This window comes from Eptesicus fuscus, chromosome 7, assembly GCF_027574615.1.
Source record: "Eptesicus fuscus isolate TK198812 chromosome 7, DD_ASM_mEF_20220401, whole genome shotgun sequence".
In the NCBI taxonomy this organism is placed as follows: domain Eukaryota; kingdom Metazoa; phylum Chordata; class Mammalia; order Chiroptera; family Vespertilionidae; genus Eptesicus; species Eptesicus fuscus.
In genome coordinates, this window is record NC_072479.1 from 43,718,847 (window position 1) to 43,736,737 (window position 17,891).

Here is a 17,891-nt window from a genome sequence, read left to right on the forward strand (position 1 = left end):
AACCACTCTCCTGCCAGCCTGATTGATGTTTAACTGCTCCCCTGCCAGCCTGTTTGCCCCTAACTGCCCTCCCCTGCAGGCCTGGTCACCCCTAACTGCTCTCCCCTGCAGGCCTGGTCCCTCCCAACTGCCCTCCCCTGCTGGCCATCTTGTGGCAGCCATCTTGTGTCCACATGGGGGCAGCCATCTTGTGTGTTGGAGTGATGGTCAATCTGCATATTACTCTTTTATTAGATAGGATGGTCAAAAGGTAATTATTGCAATAATCATGAAGTCACCTTTGCTTGTAATTCATTTATTTATTTATTTTTTTTTTTTTTAATTTCTTTATTGATTAAGGTGTCACATATTTGTCCTCATCCCCCCATTCCCATCCCACCCCTCTCCCCACGCATGCCCCAATCCCCTGTTGAACTTAACCGTTGGATAGGCTTATATGCATGCATACAGGTCCTTTGGTTGAACTCTCCCCCTCCCCCCACCCTCTCCCTACCCTCTTCTATCCTCCCTCTGAGGCCCGATAGTCCGATCGATGCCTCCTTGATTCTGGTTCTGTTCTTGTTCCTCAGTCTATGTTGTTCATCATTTCCTCTAGATGAATGAGATCAAATGTCACTAGATATATACTAATAAGAACTGAATGTGAGACGAGCAATAATATTTATGCTTACAGGCAAATGAATCAATCTGTAGTGAGCTTCCCCCTGGACCAACAGTTCTTTTGAGACCCAATTTCGATGTCCAGTAGTTCCTTATGTGTACATGTCAGCACTGACCCCTCAGCTCTGGATGGTGGACAAATGGTGGTAATGGAGGTCCGACTCCCTCTGGTTTGGTCTCGGCCGAACCCAGGGGCACGGCGTCACCTGGACTAAGGGGCACGTGGCCTCACCCATACCCAAGGGGCGCGTGGTCTCACCCGGGCCTGGGACCCAGCCTCACCCGGATGGATCCAGGGGCGCACGGCCTCACCCGGACCCAGGATCTGGCTTCACCCGTACCCAGGGACGCTTGGCCTCTCCCAGACCCAGGGGCACGTGGCCTCACCCAGGCTTAGTTGCACAAGGCCTCACCTGGATCCAGGGACACATGGTCTCACCCAGACCCAGGGACGTTTGGCCACTCCCAGACCCAGGGCCACTTGGGCTCACCCGGGCCTAGGTGCACGAGGCCTCACCCGGATCCAGGGACACATGGTCTCACCCGGACCCAGGGACGCTTGGCCTCTCCCAGACCCAGGGCCACTTGGGCTCACCCGGGCCTAGGTGCACGAGGCCTCACCCGGATCCAGGGACACATGGTCTCACCCAGACCCAGGGACGCTTGGCCTCTCCCCGACCCAGGGCCACTTGGGCTCACCCGGGCCTAGGTGCACGAGGCCTCACCCGGATCCAGGGACACATGGTCTCACCCGGACCCAGGGACGCTTGGCCTCTCCCAGACCCAGGGCCACTTGGGCTCACCCGGGCCTAGGTGCACGAGGCCTCACCCGGATCCAGGGACACATGGTCTCACCCGGACCCAGGGACGCTTGGCCTCTCCCAGACCCAGGGCCACTTGGGCTCACCCGGGCCTAGGTGCACGAGGCCTCACCCGGATCCAGGGACACATGGTCTCACCCGGACCCAGGGACGCTTGGCCTCTCCCAGACCCAGGGCCACTTGGGCTCACCCGGGCCTAGGTGCACGAGGCCTCACCCGGATCCAGGGACACATGGTCTCACCCGGACCCAGGGACGCTTGGCCTCTCCCCGACCCAGGGCCACTTGGGCTCACCCGGGCCTAGGTGCACGAGGCCTCACCCGGATCCAGGGACACATGGTCTCACCCGGACCCAGGGACGCTTGGCCTCTCCCAGACCCAGGGCCACTTGGGCTCACCCGGGCCTAGGTGCACGAGGCCTCACCCGGATCCTGGGACACATGGTCTCACCCGGACCCAGGGATGCTTGGCCTCTCCCAGACCCAGGGCCACTTGGGCTCACCCGGGCCTAGGTGCACGAGGCCTCACCCGGATCCAGGGACACATGGTCTCACCCGGACCCAGGGACGCTTGGTCTCTCCCAGACCCAGGGCCACTTGGGCTCACCCGGGCCTAGGTGCACGAGGCCTCACCCGGATCCAGGGACACATGGTCTCACCCGGACCCAGGGACGCTTGGCCTCTCCCCGACCCAGGGCCACTTGGGCTCACCCGGGCCTAGGTGCACGAGGCCTCACCCGGATCCAGGGACACATGGTCTCACCTGGACCCAGGGACGCTTGGCCTCTCCCAGACCCAGGGCCACTTGGGCTCACCCGGGCCTAGGTGCACGAGGCCTCACTCGGATCCAGGGACACATGGTCTCACCCGGACCCAGGGACGCTTGGCCTCTCCCAGACCCAGGGCCACTTGGGCTCACCCGGGCCTAGGTGCACGAGGCCTCACCCGGATCCAGGGACACATGGTCTCACCCGGACCCAGGGACGCTTGGCCTCTCCCAGACCCAGGGCCACTTGGGCTCACCCGGGCCTAGGTGCACGAGGCCTCACCCGGATCCAGGGACACATGGTCTCACCCGGACCCAGGGACGCTTGGCCTCTCCCAGACCCAGGGCCACTTGGGCTCACCCGGGCCTAGGTGCACGAGGCCTCACCCGGATCCAGGGACACATGGTCTCACCCGGACCCAGGGACGCTTGGCCTCTCCCCGACCCAGGGCCACTTGGGCTCACCCGGGCCTAGGTGCACGAGGCCTCACCCGGATCCAGGGACACATGGTCTCACCCGGACCCAGGGATGTTGGCCTCTCCCAGACCCAGGGCCACTTGGGCTCACCCGGGCCTAGGTGCACGAGGCCTCACCCGGATCCTGGGACACATGGTCTCACCCGGACCCAGGGATGCTTGGCCTCTCCCAGACCCAGGGCCACTTGGGCTCACCCGGGCCTAGGTGCACGAGGCCTCACCCGGATCCAGGGACACATGGTCTCACCCGGAACCAGGGACGCTTGGCCTCTCCCAGACCCAGGGCCACTTGGGCTCACCCGGGCCTAGGTGCACGAGGCCTCACCCGGATCCAGGGACACATGGTCTCACCCGGACCCAGGGACGCTTGGCCTCTCCCAGACCCAGGGCCACTTGGGCTCACCCGGGCCTAGGTGCATGAGGCCTCACCCGGATCCAGGGACACATGGTATCACCCGAACCCAGGGACGCTTGGCCTCTCCCAGACCCAGGGCCACTTGGGCTCACCCGGGCCTAGGTGCACGAGGCCTCACCCGGATCCAGGGACACATGGTCTCACCCGGACCCAGGGACCCTTGGCCTCTCCCCGACCCAGGGCCACTTGGGCTCACCCGGGCCTAGGTGCACGAGGTCTCACCCGGATCCAGGGACACATGGTCTCACCCGGACCCAGGGACGCTTGGCCTCTCCCCGACCCAGGGCCACTTGGGCTCACCCGGGCCTAAGTGCACGAGGCCTCACCCGGATCCAGGGACACATGGTCTCACCCGGACCCAGGGACGCTTGGCCTCTCCCAGACCCAGGGCCACTTGGGCTCACCCGGGCCTAGATGCACGAGGCCTCACCCGGATCCAGGGACACATGGTCTCACCCGGACCCAGGGACGCTTGGCCTCTCCCAGACCCAGGGCCACTTGGGCTCACCCGGGCCTAGGTGCACGAGGCCTCACCCGGATCCAGGGACACATGGTCTCACCCGGACCCAGGGACGCTTGGCCTCTCCCAGACCCAGGGCCACTTGGGCTCACCCGGGCCTAGGTGCACGAGGCCTCACCCGGATCCAGGGACACATGGTCTCACCCGGACCCAGGGACGCTTGGCCTCTCCCAGACCCAGGGCCACTTGGGCTCACCCGGGCCTAGGTGCACGAGGCCTCACCCGGATCCAGGGACACATGGTCTCACCCGGACCCAGGGACGCTTGGCCTCTCCCCGACCCAGGGCCACTTGGGCTCACCCGGGCCTAGGTGCACGAGGCCTCACCCGGATCCAGGGACACATGGTCTCACCCGGACCCAGGGACGCTTGGCCTCTCCCAGACCCAGGGCCACTTGGGCTCACCCGGGCCTAAGTGCACGAGGCCTCACCCGGATCCAGGGACACATGGTCTCACCCGGACCCAGGGACGCTTGGCCTCTCCCAGACCCAGGGCCACTTGGGCTCACCCGGGCCTAGGTGCTCGAGGCCTCACCCGGATCCAGGGACACATGGTCTCACCCGGACCCAGGGATGCTTGGCCTCTCCCAGACCCAGGGCCACTTGGGCTCACCCGGGCCTAGGTGCATGAGGCCTCACCCGGATCCAGGGACACATGGTATCACCCGAACCCAGGGACGCTTGGCCTCTCCCAGACCCAGGGCCACTTGGGCTCACCCGGGCCTAGGTGCACGAGGCCTCACCCGGATCCAGGGACACATGGTCTCACCCGGACCCAGGGACGCTTGGCCTCTCCCCGACCCAGGGCCACTTGGGCTCACCCGGGCCTAGGTGCACGAGGCCTCACCCGGATCCAGGGACACATGGTCTCACCCGGACCCAGGGACGCTTGGCCTCTCCCCGACCCAGGGCCACTTGGGCTCACCCGGGCCTAGGTGCACGAGGCCTCATCCGGATCCAGGGTCGCATGGTCTCGCCCGGACCCAGGGACGCTTGGCCTCTCCCAGACCCAGGGGCACGTGGCCTCACCCGGGCCTAGGTGCCCGAGGCCTCACCCGGATCCAGGGACACATGGTCTCACCCGGACCCAGGGACGCTTGGCCTCTCCCAGACCCAGGGCCACTTGGGCTCACCCGGGCCTAGGTGCACGCGGCCTCACCCGGATCCAGGGACACATGGTCTCGCCTGGACCCAGGGGTGTGTGGGCTCTCCCTGACCCAGGGGCGCTTGGCCTCGCCCGGGCACGGGCTCCAGCGTCATCCGGGTCCAGGGGCACTTGGCCTCACCCGGACCCGGAGTCCGGCCTCACCTGGACCCAGGGGCATGTGGCCTCACCTAGACCCAGGGACGTGCGGCCTCACTTATACCCAGAGGCGTGTGACCACACCCGAGCCCAGAGGTGCGCAACCCCGCCCGCACCCGGGTCTCAGTGGGGCCCCGTCTTCCCGATCCCAATTCCTGCCGGTCAATCCCCCCTCAGCAATTCCCCTGGCCATCCTTCCGGAGCTCCAGTATGGCTGCTGCAGAACTCGTCTGGCGGCGGCTCGGCGAAGCTCCGGTGCACCCGGTGCATGGCGGTGGGCCAGTCTGGCGTCGCTGTGTCGGCCCTTGCGTCTGCATCGGTGGCCGGTCACCGAGCATGCGCACCTGGCCGCTTCCGGGGCGTTGAGATTCTTGACGGACTCAGAGGTCAGCAAGCGCGGAGTCTCCCACCCCATGTCTCATAGGGGCTCGTCTGTCCGTGCTTGGCTGCCAGTGGAGCCGTCCCCTCAGCCGGAGACCGCCGGGGGAACTGCGCCGAGCACGTTCCAGGCCGCTGTTGTATCGCCTGAGCCATAGTTCTTTTGTGTCGCCTGAGCTGTAGTTCTTAAAGTGTGGTCTTTGGGTCACCGGCATCAGCATCATCCCACATCCCCCTCTTTTATTCTAGTTGTAGAGCATCTACTCCGCCAGCCCTATGGTGGTCTTGGATGGTGTCTGCTCTGCTCTCTTGTCGTAGTCTCAAAGTTGTTGTGGTAGGCAACAATCAGGCTTCCGCCCTATGCCTCCATCTTGGTCCTCCTTTGTATAGTTAAGTCTTGATTGGTGTTGGTGTCACTGGGGGGGCTCTCTTTGTCTATAAAGGAAGAGTTGCTGTGCAGGAGATACGTTTATGGGCCGGGTCTTGGTGCAGCAAAGCTTTGGCGCTCACTGAATATTCCCGTTGAATGTGTCCCTTATGCACGTGGTTGAAATCTGGTGTCATCTCCCACAGACCACTAGATGCCCTCCTTTCTGGGTCTCCAATGGGGTGTAGATCAGCTACTGCCTTAGGCACTCAGCAAGGATTACAGCAAAAACTGTAGTTTCTTCCTCCTGTCTTGCTCACAGTTCTTATCTCCAGAAGTGAAATTACGTTTATTTCCCTTCTTTGTAGTCTTATGCAATTGCTACATTTAGAGCAATTAATATGTATTACTTTGGTAATCAGAAAAAATTATGCTATGTCACAAGTATAATTAAGTAATAAATAATAAGTGCCATAAGCTTAATTTATTTTTATAGTAGTTCTTAATTATCCCTCTTTTTTCAACAATTTGCTGGAAAATTCCAACTGGGTTCAATGAGAATGATAAAGGCCTCCATTCTTTGCATCCCTTGTCTGTCTCTCATTCTCTTAGGTGCGCCGCCTTGGTACCTCCGTTAGAAGACCCTGCTGGCCGGGGCATTTCTGGCGCCCAACGTGGGGCCCGAGGGTCGGCCTTCCGGGGAACATTTGCACATCGGTCTGGCCGGACACCCTCTTGAGTTGCCGCGGAACACGCCGTGAGTGAAGACTCATCCCTTGATCGCCGCGGAGCTGCCCGTCCATGAGTATGATCGCAGTTGAGTTTTGCAGATGATAGTGATTTTATCAGCCGCCTCACGGACGCCGCTGAAAGATTAATGGGGGGAGGTGAAACGGAAAGTGCCTTTGTGAAGCATCTCGCTTATGAGAATGAGCTTGTAATTCATTTAATCATCCAACTCGACCTTATTCCAAGGATTGTGCCAGATAGAGGCTGTGCTCTTCTGGAGCTTATATTAGAGTGAATGAATGGATGAGTAAATGGAAGAATAAAGCATGTTGCCCCTTTTCTCTTCCCCAGCACTCTATGCATAGCTTTATCTCTGCTCCATTTCCTAGACAAAACTCACTCAGATACTTTTCTTATTAGACCACACAAATGGACATTCTAATAGATAATCCCACTTGTTTATGGCTTTGTTATTTATAATAACTCCTCCCTTGGCCATCCTGTTAAGGATTTCAAGCACTATTTCCATTTGGTTCTTATATTTAATCCCCTTCCTACTTATTCAGGACCTGTAGGTACTTCTAATTTCTTTAAAGGCACATTAATTAACAAATATAAGTGCAATTTAAATTCCAGTTCTCTAATCAGTAGTTAGGGACATTCAATGTTTTCTTTCAAAATTAATCCTACTTCAGATTAATCTTAAAACTGCTACAACACAGTTGTTAACTATTACTGTACTTTTTAAGTATAAAACATGGGCCCAAGAACCCTTGTATGGCAAAATATTCAGAAACAAAATAGATATTTGTTAAATAGAATGAAATGCTATTGGCTTAGTATATTTGGTTGTGAGAATTTGGAAGTGAAAATAGAAGTACTTTTCTTTTAAAACAGTGCATTTCAGACTTTCCACTGGTTCAAAGTGACATCATGTCCAACTGACCTAAATTAGTGATGCTTCAGTCTATTTATGGTACACACTGCTTTTGAATGAGGACAGTGACAAGGGAAAGGGAAAGGGGACATTTTCTCAGGATTGACGTTTGTGAATTGGTTCTGTGTTTGATCATGTGTATTTGAAAAAAATTCAACAGGGTCATGAGAACATGAGGGATGTCTAGTTTACTGGACATTTACTGGCCCACGGTTTTCCCATCAGAGCCTGAGAGGGTCTGGTAAAATCGCACCTAATAGAGTTTTGAATATGACTTTTTAAAGTTATGTTTTAAAGTAGGATTTAGCCTGTGAGAAATAATATTTAATTCCCTTCCTACTTATTCAGGACCTGTTGGTACTTCTAATTTATTTAAAGGCATGTTAATTAACAAATATAAGTACAATTTAAATTTCCAGTTCTCTAGTCAGTAGTTAGGGACATTCAATGTTTTCTCTCAAAATTAATCCCACTTCAGATTAATTCTAAAACTGTTACAACACAGTTGTTAACTATTACTGTACTTTTTAAGTATAAACCATGGGTCTGAGAGATTGTGAGAAATATTAATAACCCAAAACTTATTAGAGATTTGGTATATAAGATTCACTGGTATTAGTTAATTAACTATGACTTTGAATATCTGGTGTTATAAGCAAGTGTGAATTACAATTTTTAATACTTACTCACTAGTCAAAAATAATGAAATTAAAGACTCAAAAGGATCCTATAGATTTTGAAAAATCTATGACAGTGGAGGCAGACATCAGGAAGCCAATGTCAAATTCTGTGTATAAGCATTAGAACAGTGAGGAATTTGTATAATTATTGCTTTCTACTATAATTGAAATTGATTTTATTACTACTTGTTATTAGTAGAGGGGAAAATATAATCATTTATATTATGACACATTCCCATGGTAGAGTCTTTCCTTTAAGATGACATATAGTACAGATTCACAAGTTTCAATTCTCAGGAAAAAGAGAAAGGTGGCTATGGTTGACAAGTGTCTTTGTGGGCAGGGTGTTAGCAGATTGAGGTGGCCATGGGAGAAAGTTATCTTGGGCATCGTCAGTGTTATCTTCAAGCAGCACTGGGAAATAAAGTTTGTGTTTGAAAACCCCAGTCTCTGGCTTTGTTCTTTGCCGTGTACCTCTATCTCGCCTTTCCACTGACCTTAAAAAAAGACCATGCTCTTCATGTTCTCAGGAGAGGAGAACCCCAATAGTATCCTTCTCCAAGTCAACTTGGAACTCATTCACACCACGTTGGAAGAGATTACTAATAGCTTAATATCTTGCTTCTTCTATAAAGTAACTAGGATTTAAAAATAATATGCAAGACTTCAGTGGAGAAAAATTTGAAACACGATCAAAGTATATAAAAGATCTTAAGTAGTAGAGAGATAGTAAATGCTCTTGAGTAGAATGAATTCATATTATAAAGATGTTAATTCCCTTAAAATTAATCTTTGAACTAAATGATAGCTGAATTAAAGTTTCTACTCCATTTTCCCAGGAACTTTAACAAATTTATTACAAATTTATATAAAATATATATATGAAAGCCTAAGAATAGCTTAGGCAACCCAGAAAAAACTAGAGTAAAGAGGGTAGACTTTCCTGTCTAGATATAAAGACACTCCTCAGTAATAAAAATATTATAAAATTGGCTCAAGGATAGTAAGAAAAAAAGTAAATAAACCAATGCAACAAAATAGAGAGCTCAGAGATAGAGAGAGATAGCTATTTATTATTGGAAACACATATGATAAAGGACTCACTGTTTAGTAACTGTGTTGGAAAAACTGGCTGATTTCTATGTGGAGAAAAATAAAACTGGATCCCTACTTTCCAACATGTACAAAAAGGCATTAAATACCTGATTGTGAAAGGCAAAACCATAGATCAGGTAAAAGAAAAGATAGAACAACTTTGCAACCTAGGGAGAGAGATTTTTTTTCAACAAAGCTTTGAAAAACGCAAACCATAAAATGAAAAATAATGTCTTTAATCCAAATTAAATTTTCTGTTGAACAAAGGACATATAGACAAAGTCAATAGAACACCAACTGGGAGAAGAGTTTGTTATGCCTACAAACTGCAAGAGAGTAATTTATAAAATATACAGGGCACTCTTATAAATCAACAACAGCAAAACAACAACAGACCAAAGCCCTCTAGAACAATAGGCAACTGATGTTCATGAAAGGGGAAGCCTAAGTGGCTACAAGTGTATGGAGAAACAGGTAAATCAAAACAGCAATGAGATTCCATGTCATACCTCCAAAAGCTGGCACAATTAAATCTGCATAATATGAAGTGTGGGCAGGGATGTAAGAAAAGAAGAACCTTTCTTCACTGATATGAGAGAGTCTGTGCTGCCTTTCTCTACAGCCATCTGGCAGTACCTAGTAAAAGTGAGTAAACCTATCCCTGAGACCCACTGGACCTGCTCCTGGGTAACTATTTCAAAGGTATTTTTTTAAAAAGTAGAATAAAATGACTTACATGAGGTTGCATCATGCGGCAATGCCTGTAGAGTTGGCAGTCGGAAGTGGTTTAGGTGCCCATCAGAGGGGAAACAAGTAAAATGCCGATACACACCATGGGATGCCATGCTAGATAAAGGAGCTACTGATGGCAACATAGTTAGATTGCAAGACCATAGTGCTAAGTGAACAATTAAGACAAAGAATCATTCCTGTAAAAAAAAATTCCTACAGGCACTAAACCACAATCTGTTTTACAGGGATGCATACATATTCAGAAATATATATCAAATGCATTAGAGCAGAAACCTACAGCAGGCATAGAGGTGGTGGTGGGTGTTTGGTATGGAGGGAATGAGAATAATGAAGGTAGAATCACACACTCATAGGCACACACACACACACACACACACACACACACACACACACACACACACAGAAAGAGAGAGAGAAAGGGAGGAACCTTGTGTGGAACAATGATCATGTGTGTTGTACTGAGGGGTATGAAGAATAAAAAATTTCCCAGCATCTGCTAACAAGTTGGAACGTAGTTTTACCATGTGGCCAGTGAATATTTATTCATCATCTGCTCCATGCCGGGCACTGTTCTGGGTGCTAGGGATACTATAATGAATGAGACAGAATAGCTTCCCTTCTGGTTGGTGATTCTAGTTAGTCCTTTCTGGATTTGACTAGGTAAATTGTTTCATGTATCTAAGATCAACCTTGGGTACAGTCTGTATGGGGCCTGGGGGCATGATTCTGGGCTTGCCCTTTATCTGTGTTGGCTTCTGGGAAAGACTTGAAAATTCATAAGGAAACAACTGAAGAGAAAACCCATTATGATCTGAAGTTATGTAGCACACATATGTCTTCAGTTGTTTTTTTTTTTTTCCACAGGAGCAATTTTATTCTATATTCATAATCTCTCCTAATAACAAATATTCTTGAGACTCCTTGTATGACTACTCACAAATCCATATACAGCCAGAGAGCAGATTTCATTTTAGTGGGTTTTGGTTAAGTTCACTAAAATCTAAATCTTGACTCCATTAATGCTACCCATTAATGGTTGTCCACCAGGGCCATATAATGAATAATAGACATGTAGTTGCTATTAAAGACTGGTTTACACTTTTCTGGCATTCTAGTTTTGTTTCACAGATATTTATTCCCTATTCAGGAATAATACTGAAGCTGACAAGTAGTACTGGGTCAAATCCCAACATTGGAAGTGCTACTATAATGGTAATCTCAAAATTACCTCCATGCATGTTCTCACAGATATTTAGTAAATTATTGAATTACACAGAACTATTTATTCATTCATATGTTCCTACTGAGTACTTCCTATGTATGTGCATAAAACTGTTTTAAGGTTGGAGGTTAAAAAGTTAGAAAAGACAGAGACTTTTCCTTCAAAAGCATATAATTCAATGATGTCACAACTTATCTTTCCATGGGAACAAAATATGTATACTTCTCAGGTTCTCAGGCAAACCAACAAAAGCCTATTTAATACATAGACTCGCTTAACTTTGGTGCTAATATCATTATGCAGAGTTCTGGTAAAAAATGGTCATATCTTATATAAAGAAAAAATTGGATAAAGAAAAGTTTCATCATTTCAGGCTCATGAACAACCCCAAGAAAATGTTTGGAATGAGTTTAATTTTTATTTATTCTTCCCTACCCTTCCCTTTTGCATGGTTCTCTTAAGGTCATTTTTCCAAATGTTGTGTTTTCATGCTATTCTCACCCTTCAACTGTGGCTCCTCACTTAGGTCTGTGCCATCTCACAAAATGCTCACGTTTCTACAATTACTCACTTTCCTTATCCCAGTTCTTCAACACTCCTAATCTGCAGTAGTTGTGAAGAGAAAAAATTTCATTGAACTAATTTGTTCAAATTCACATTCCTTCTCCTAGCAATAGATCAGTGCACTTTGCTCTCTGCTCCCACCCCTTAGGAGGTTTTCCAGTCTAGATTTTAGGTGTTATTTAGAAGTCAGTATAGTTTTAATAATTTAAAGTCAAGATATTGCCAGATTCTCTTCTTCAGACAGTCATATATATACACTAACATTTGTTATAAGATTTTGAAAACATTATTTTGCGACTTTTGTGTTGTTTAGAATGAATGCAGGTAAAATTTCAAGATGAACTACTAGATGACTTTATTTTTAAAATACTTGCATGTTAAGAATAATAGTGATAAGATTGTTCAACATTAATATTTACAAAGTTAAATTGATATTAATTTTAATTCAATGAAAAAAATTTAAGATATATTTGCATCTACCATAATTGTTATGATCACTTGAAAAAAGAATGGGAGGAAAATAGTGCTTAGATTAGCCAACACTTTTATTTTTAAAGTGTGAGTCTTCTTCAGGATTTAGCATATTAAAAAATAAGATAAAAGTATTTTAAAAAATGGAATTATCTCCAAGATGTCATCATTTTAAAGCAGAGGATATAGGACACAGGTCATTATTTCTGATCAACTCTAATGAGATAAGAATCTATAAAGCTCGAAAGGAAAATGAGTCCGTGACCAAAATGCTTACTCAGTTACTATAAACATTATACGAAACATGGACTCTATAAAGACAAAGCAATTGTTTTCTTTGAAAAATATGTCAGGTTTAGAAAATTCTAGGATTTACCTGTAAAAGCACCGTCTGGAACCGAATAGTGACGTTTTAGGGAAACACTTGCATATCAAGGTGGGAAGGATAGGAGGTGGCGTTTTGTGGGCTCCTATGGTGGTTAGGTAGTTCTCAGAAGATGACACTGGAAATTAGATAATTGCTGATGTCATATTTTTCACACACAAAAAAAATTGGTGTCCCAAGGGCTATAAAAGCGGCAGCTTCTACCTTTCCATCACAAGCAGAATCATTGAAGCAGGTAAGTGTTTCAGGCAAACTTAGTATGATTGATTCATTTGTCGTGATACTTCTTGACACTTAATTATCTTCCTTTATGTTCTTGTTTTCTTGATACCAGGTTCTTCTTCCCTACCTGCCAATTGCTGGAGTGAGAGTTGTCTTCAATGGCCACCCTGCAGAAATCTGTGAACCTTTCCCTGATGGGGACTCTGGCCGCCAGCTGCCTTCTTCTCCTTGCCCTGTCAGTGCAGGGAGGAGCAGCTGTGCCCATCAGGTCTTACTGCAGGCTTAACGAGTCAGACTTCCAGGTGCCCTATTCCACCAACTACACCTTCAAGATGGCCGCGGAGGTACTCATCTCAGTCTCTCTCTTTCGTATCTTATCTACTTGGAACCCAAATAGTTCTTTCATTTTTCTGCAGAGCACATTTAAGACCTTTAAGAATCCATCATTTATTTCTACTAGTAGACCAGAGATTATTTTGTCTTGTCATAGACTCTTTGGAGTTGGGCTTTATCAGAAGACCTTCCATTTTGGCCTTTAAAATATGTACCTGGAGTTTTACCCCCAAAGGAGCCCACCTGACTATTCATTTGCTCTGTACTCCTCTGTGCATTGTTTTAAACTCATGCACACATCTGAATTCTCTCCTTGGTCTTCACTGGGCTGCTCCTGGGAGAGGGGATAAAGTACATCTCTACTTACAGACTTTTGTTCTATCTCCTCGATGTCCAAACACTTAGTCTTTTCTTCTCTTCCAGGTTAGTTTGATAGATAACAACACAGATGTTTGCCTCATTGGAAAGCAACTGTACCACGGAGTCAATGTAAGCCATAGCAGTGTGCCATCCATGGTTACTTGGAGCGGTGGTGAAGATGGTTTGGATCTTTTGGATGTACCCTAATAGGATCCCTGCTGTTTTACTTTTGCCTGCAGGTGAATGAGCACTGCTATGTGATGAAACAGGTGCTGAACTTTACCCTTGAAGAAGTGCTGCTCCCCGAGTCTGAGAGATTCCCGCCCTACATGCATCAAGTGGTGTCTTTCCTGGAAAACCTTAGCAAAAAGCTTAGCCAATGTGTAAGTTCTCTCACCCTAAGTTCACCCACTCCTAGTCACCTGCCTTTTCTTCTTCTTTCATTTAGAGCCCTTCCCTCCCCCCCCCCCCATCCTCACTGCCTCCTTCTATGCTGGCAGTAAGAGGTGCCTCAGTGACACCATTATAGGAGTCATTTGGAATCACAGAGTATTTGCTTTAATTGAGTCATATTTTGAATTTATGGTGATGAATGGGGTCTGAAAGACAAGTGCGTAGAAGGCTCATTTGTCTCTGGGAAATGCAACTCAGGTTATGTGAGATGCGAAAGGTGTCTGAACACCTAGATGTGGAAATGGATCCACCGAGTAGAATTGATCAAGGAAAGGGATGGTAAAGAGAGAAAGAGGGAAAAGGGAAGGTTTAATGTTCAATGGTGGGTGGGCAAAGACTCCTACTCTGTTGATGTCATGGGAAGTGACAAAAATCAAAGGTGTGTGAATTCCATGCCCCGGAACATTTAAAACTATGGAAAAAGTTTGAGTGAAGTGCGCAGAGCAAAGGGGACCTAGTACCTCTTGGGGAGGGTCCGCTGTTCACAGATGATGCTTTATGTCTGTTTCTTGCTCTGAGCACGCGTTTTTGATAAGGTACAGTTAGGGCTTTAATCTTGATTGAATTTGCATAAACCACTCTACTCTTTCCACAAACTTAAACCTCAGTAAGATTTCCCAAAAGTGAATAAGGGAAATGACTGGATTTTGTTGTCCAAGGGAATTCAAGAGCTCAGAAAATTTAGGTCACTGGTGAAATCTAGGTCATTGTGGGCACAAATGCTAAGAACTTTAACTCCAGGTGAATTGTAACATACCTCAGTTGGGGACGCTGAGGTTCATAAAGTATCAGTACAACAATGTTAAAATAATTACTCTGCTTTTCATTTTCTAGCACATTGAGAGTGATGACCAGCATATCCACAGAAATGTCCAAAAGCTGAAGGACACAGTAAAAGAGGTACTACTACTAACTATTAATGCTGAATAATTAAGTAGGAGAGACAAATGTTTTCTCTTACCTTTCCTTTCTTTCTTTTACCTCCCAAATTATGATTTTTTTTTACTTGATTCTTCTACCATTAGGTTGATAATTTAGGTATATATGGATATAGATGTGTGTCTATATTTATAAATCATTTGCCAAATTTTTCAAATCATAGAATTCTAGAACTGTATGGGAAGTTAGGTTGTTGAATCTCATCACCCATGCTCTGGGGATGGCCAGTGGCAGAGCCTGGGCTAGAATGCAGTTCTCCTGAATCCCATCCAGGCTAGCACTCTTTCAGCAGCAATAGGTACTAGTTTTAGTATTATTAATTCTTAGGGAAATTTAAGATTCCTAGTAGTTCATGTAATCTGAAAAATCACTTGTTCAAAACAGAAAAGGGCCTGGGAGCATATTTATTTGAAGTGATTTTTAAAGCCATTAAATTTGATGATTTAAAACTTGGAGAAATAAACCCAGAACAACTGTAACAAAAGACCTTGACTGTAGGCTGAATTTTTGGAATGAGTAATACTTATATTTAGTTACCATAATATAATACCTGACAGCTATTGATTTGAATTTAAAAGCAACCCTCAATATTTACACAGTTTCAAATAGAATAAAAATATTGGTAGTGGATTTATTATAGTAACATGGAAGTTAGAAATCTTTTCTTCCTCTGTCCCTTTCCCTTCATTTCTACCCTCTTCTCCACCATGATAAATCCTTAGCTAGACAGTGAGCATCTATCTGGTGTAGGCTAGTGTGTATTTCTACAGTGAATGATGCTATCATGTGGCCTATTTGGGGAAAAGAACAACAGTAGAAGGCTCAGACTACCAATTGTGACTAATCTCAAAACCAGAAGAATGATTAGTAGCAGCGAAAGTGAAGCTCTTGCAAGCAGGTATAATTAAACCTCAGAGACACGAAGGTTCTAGTTGATGAAAATTTCAGCAACAAGCATAATGACAATTCCCTTCTTTTTCCATCTTGATTTTTTTTTTTACCCAAAGTCTTTCTTCCTGAGCATAACTTAATGAACATAATGGTTGTGGCCTTTGTAGTTTTTGACTGTGAAGCTCAATTCTCTTGTCATAGAATTACGGTATTCCCTAGATGTGAAGGGATGAATATTGGCATGCCATAGCCAAAAAGTGCTTTGCCCTTCTGGTTGTAAAGGTCTCTGATGTCAGTTTACTCTGTGGTCTTCAGAAGAGTGAAGTATGTGAGAGAGAAATCTGATGGTGGTCTGTGAGAAAACAGATATTTTAAAGCTTTTCTCTATTTTGAGAGAATCAACTTTCACATGTGCAATATGTTGCCACGTGGAAGAGTGGCTATGCTTTTTTTACCCTGTGACTCCAGAAGGCATAGACAGAACAGATGAATGTTGTTCAGAGAAAGCTCAACATGAAGAAAAATTGGTCAGTGCTTTCTGAAAAGGGAAAGAAGTCTTGGGAGGTAAAAGCAGAGAGCGGGCTGTAGTAGAATGGATGAACAGACAGTAGGACAAGGGAAACTTTAATTTTTTACACAAATATCCCTTGGCCTTAATACAAAGGAAGAGTGGAAAAGTGGAAGAAAGCAGGAAGAGAAAGGAGAACAAATATAGAGGACAGATGAATTTCAGAGGGTGCTTTGAACTTGAATTTGGACCCTCTTCCATTGGGTTTGAAAGCCTCATTTATATATTACTTGAAAGAAGAAGAAAGAAAGAATGTTAGAACCTGTATTTGGCTTTTTACTAATTAAAAGCACCTGAATAGGACTTATTTGATATTTTCACAAAAGTGAAAACCTGTTTCTTTTCTTTTGTTAAGAAGGTGAGAACAGAAAACCTCATGTGTATTGGTAAAAGTATAGATTTGATTCAAGGCAACTGTTGTAAATAATTTATTGGGCGTAGACAGTTGTAGGGCTATGGGGTAGGGAAGTCCTAATGGGTGGCATTCTGGGTCCCCTGTCATAGCTCCCATCTGGCTGCTCTGGTTAGGAAGTGGTTTTAAACAACTTCATTAGCATGAGGTACCACAGAGATTGATACCTCTTGGTGCCCTCTCAGTTCAGATAGCCATAATTATAAGGTCTTTGGCAAGTCATATTATATTATTGCTAAAGGGTATTGCTATTAATTTTTTTTTACAAAGGTTAAAACTTGGTTTCTGTTCCAGCAACCTAACCAAGCCACTTTCTTCTAATTCGTCCCTCTTTTAAAAATATGGTGAAAGTACTCAAATACTTGTGTTTTCTTATTTTCACAGCTTGGGGAGAGTGGAAAGATCAAAGCAATTGGAGAAGTAAACTTGTTGTTTCTGTACCTGAAAGAAGCCTGCATTTGATCACGGAAAAGCTGGAAAATGAAAAATACCTCTTCTTGCCTGTGGGAAATAACAATACGATCCCAAAGATTTTCTTTTACCAAAAGGAAAATGGGAGGTCAAACTTTGTAATCAAGGATTTATAAATATATAAACCCCTACTTAATTTAAAAAAGAGAACCATGTCACTTGTGTCCATAAGACTAGAAGGTAGCTTTTCCAAGCATAATGAGATTATTGCTAATTGTAATTGGCATTTTATACACAGAAATTCATTTTTAAGCAATTGAATGCTGAATGGTCTATTCTTACAAAAAAATTACTTCCCATTCCTTTAGGGGAAAAAAACCCCAACCTAAATAACTTTATTTTCAAAATTAAGACTTAATATTTATAAGTTTATTTATTGTTATAAATATCATTTTATTTATGTCATTTTACTAATGTGGATTTATTTATAGAATCATGATATTGCTACTTAAGTATAAGGCTAATATTAATATTTATGACAATAATTATGGGTTACTGATATGTTTATTTAAATTCAATAAATACTTCAATATCTTAAGTTTTCTGGCTTTGTGATTTTTTTCTTTAATATTATCATTATTGTTGTCATCATCATCATCATCATATTCCCATTTGCTAAATGAGCCATTTGCTCGCCTTTATCTTCCTGCTTTCTTCCACCATTCCACCTTTCCACTCTTCCTTTGTATTAAGGCCAAGGG

General features: G+C 45.9%; 1 protein-coding gene across 1 annotated transcript; it reads left to right on the top strand.

The window, feature by feature from the left end:
• Positions 1 to 12,921: 12,921 nt before the first annotated feature.
• On the top strand, positions 12,922 to 17,428 carry IL22 (interleukin 22). Its single transcript, XM_008148766.3, has 5 exons — positions 12,922 to 13,107; positions 13,520 to 13,585; positions 13,696 to 13,839; positions 14,744 to 14,809; positions 17,104 to 17,428. Exons 1-5 carry the CDS (start codon positions 12,922 to 12,924, stop codon positions 17,179 to 17,181), a joined length of 540 nt encoding a protein of 179 aa, XP_008146988.2. The 3' UTR covers positions 17,182 to 17,428.
• Positions 17,429 to 17,891: the final 463 nt, after the last annotated feature.

Coding starts and splice junctions, on each gene's coding strand:
- IL22 (XM_008148766.3), top strand. CDS start 12,922: ATGGCCACCCTGCAGAAATCTGTGAACCTTTCCCTGATGGGGACTCTG. Junction 13,840..14,743: donor GCAAAAAGCTTAGCCAATGT/GTAAGTTCTCTC, acceptor TTCATTTTCTAG/CACATTGAGAGTGATGACCA. Junction 14,810..17,103: donor TGAAGGACACAGTAAAAGAG/GTACTACTACTA, acceptor TTATTTTCACAG/CTTGGGGAGAGTGGAAAGAT.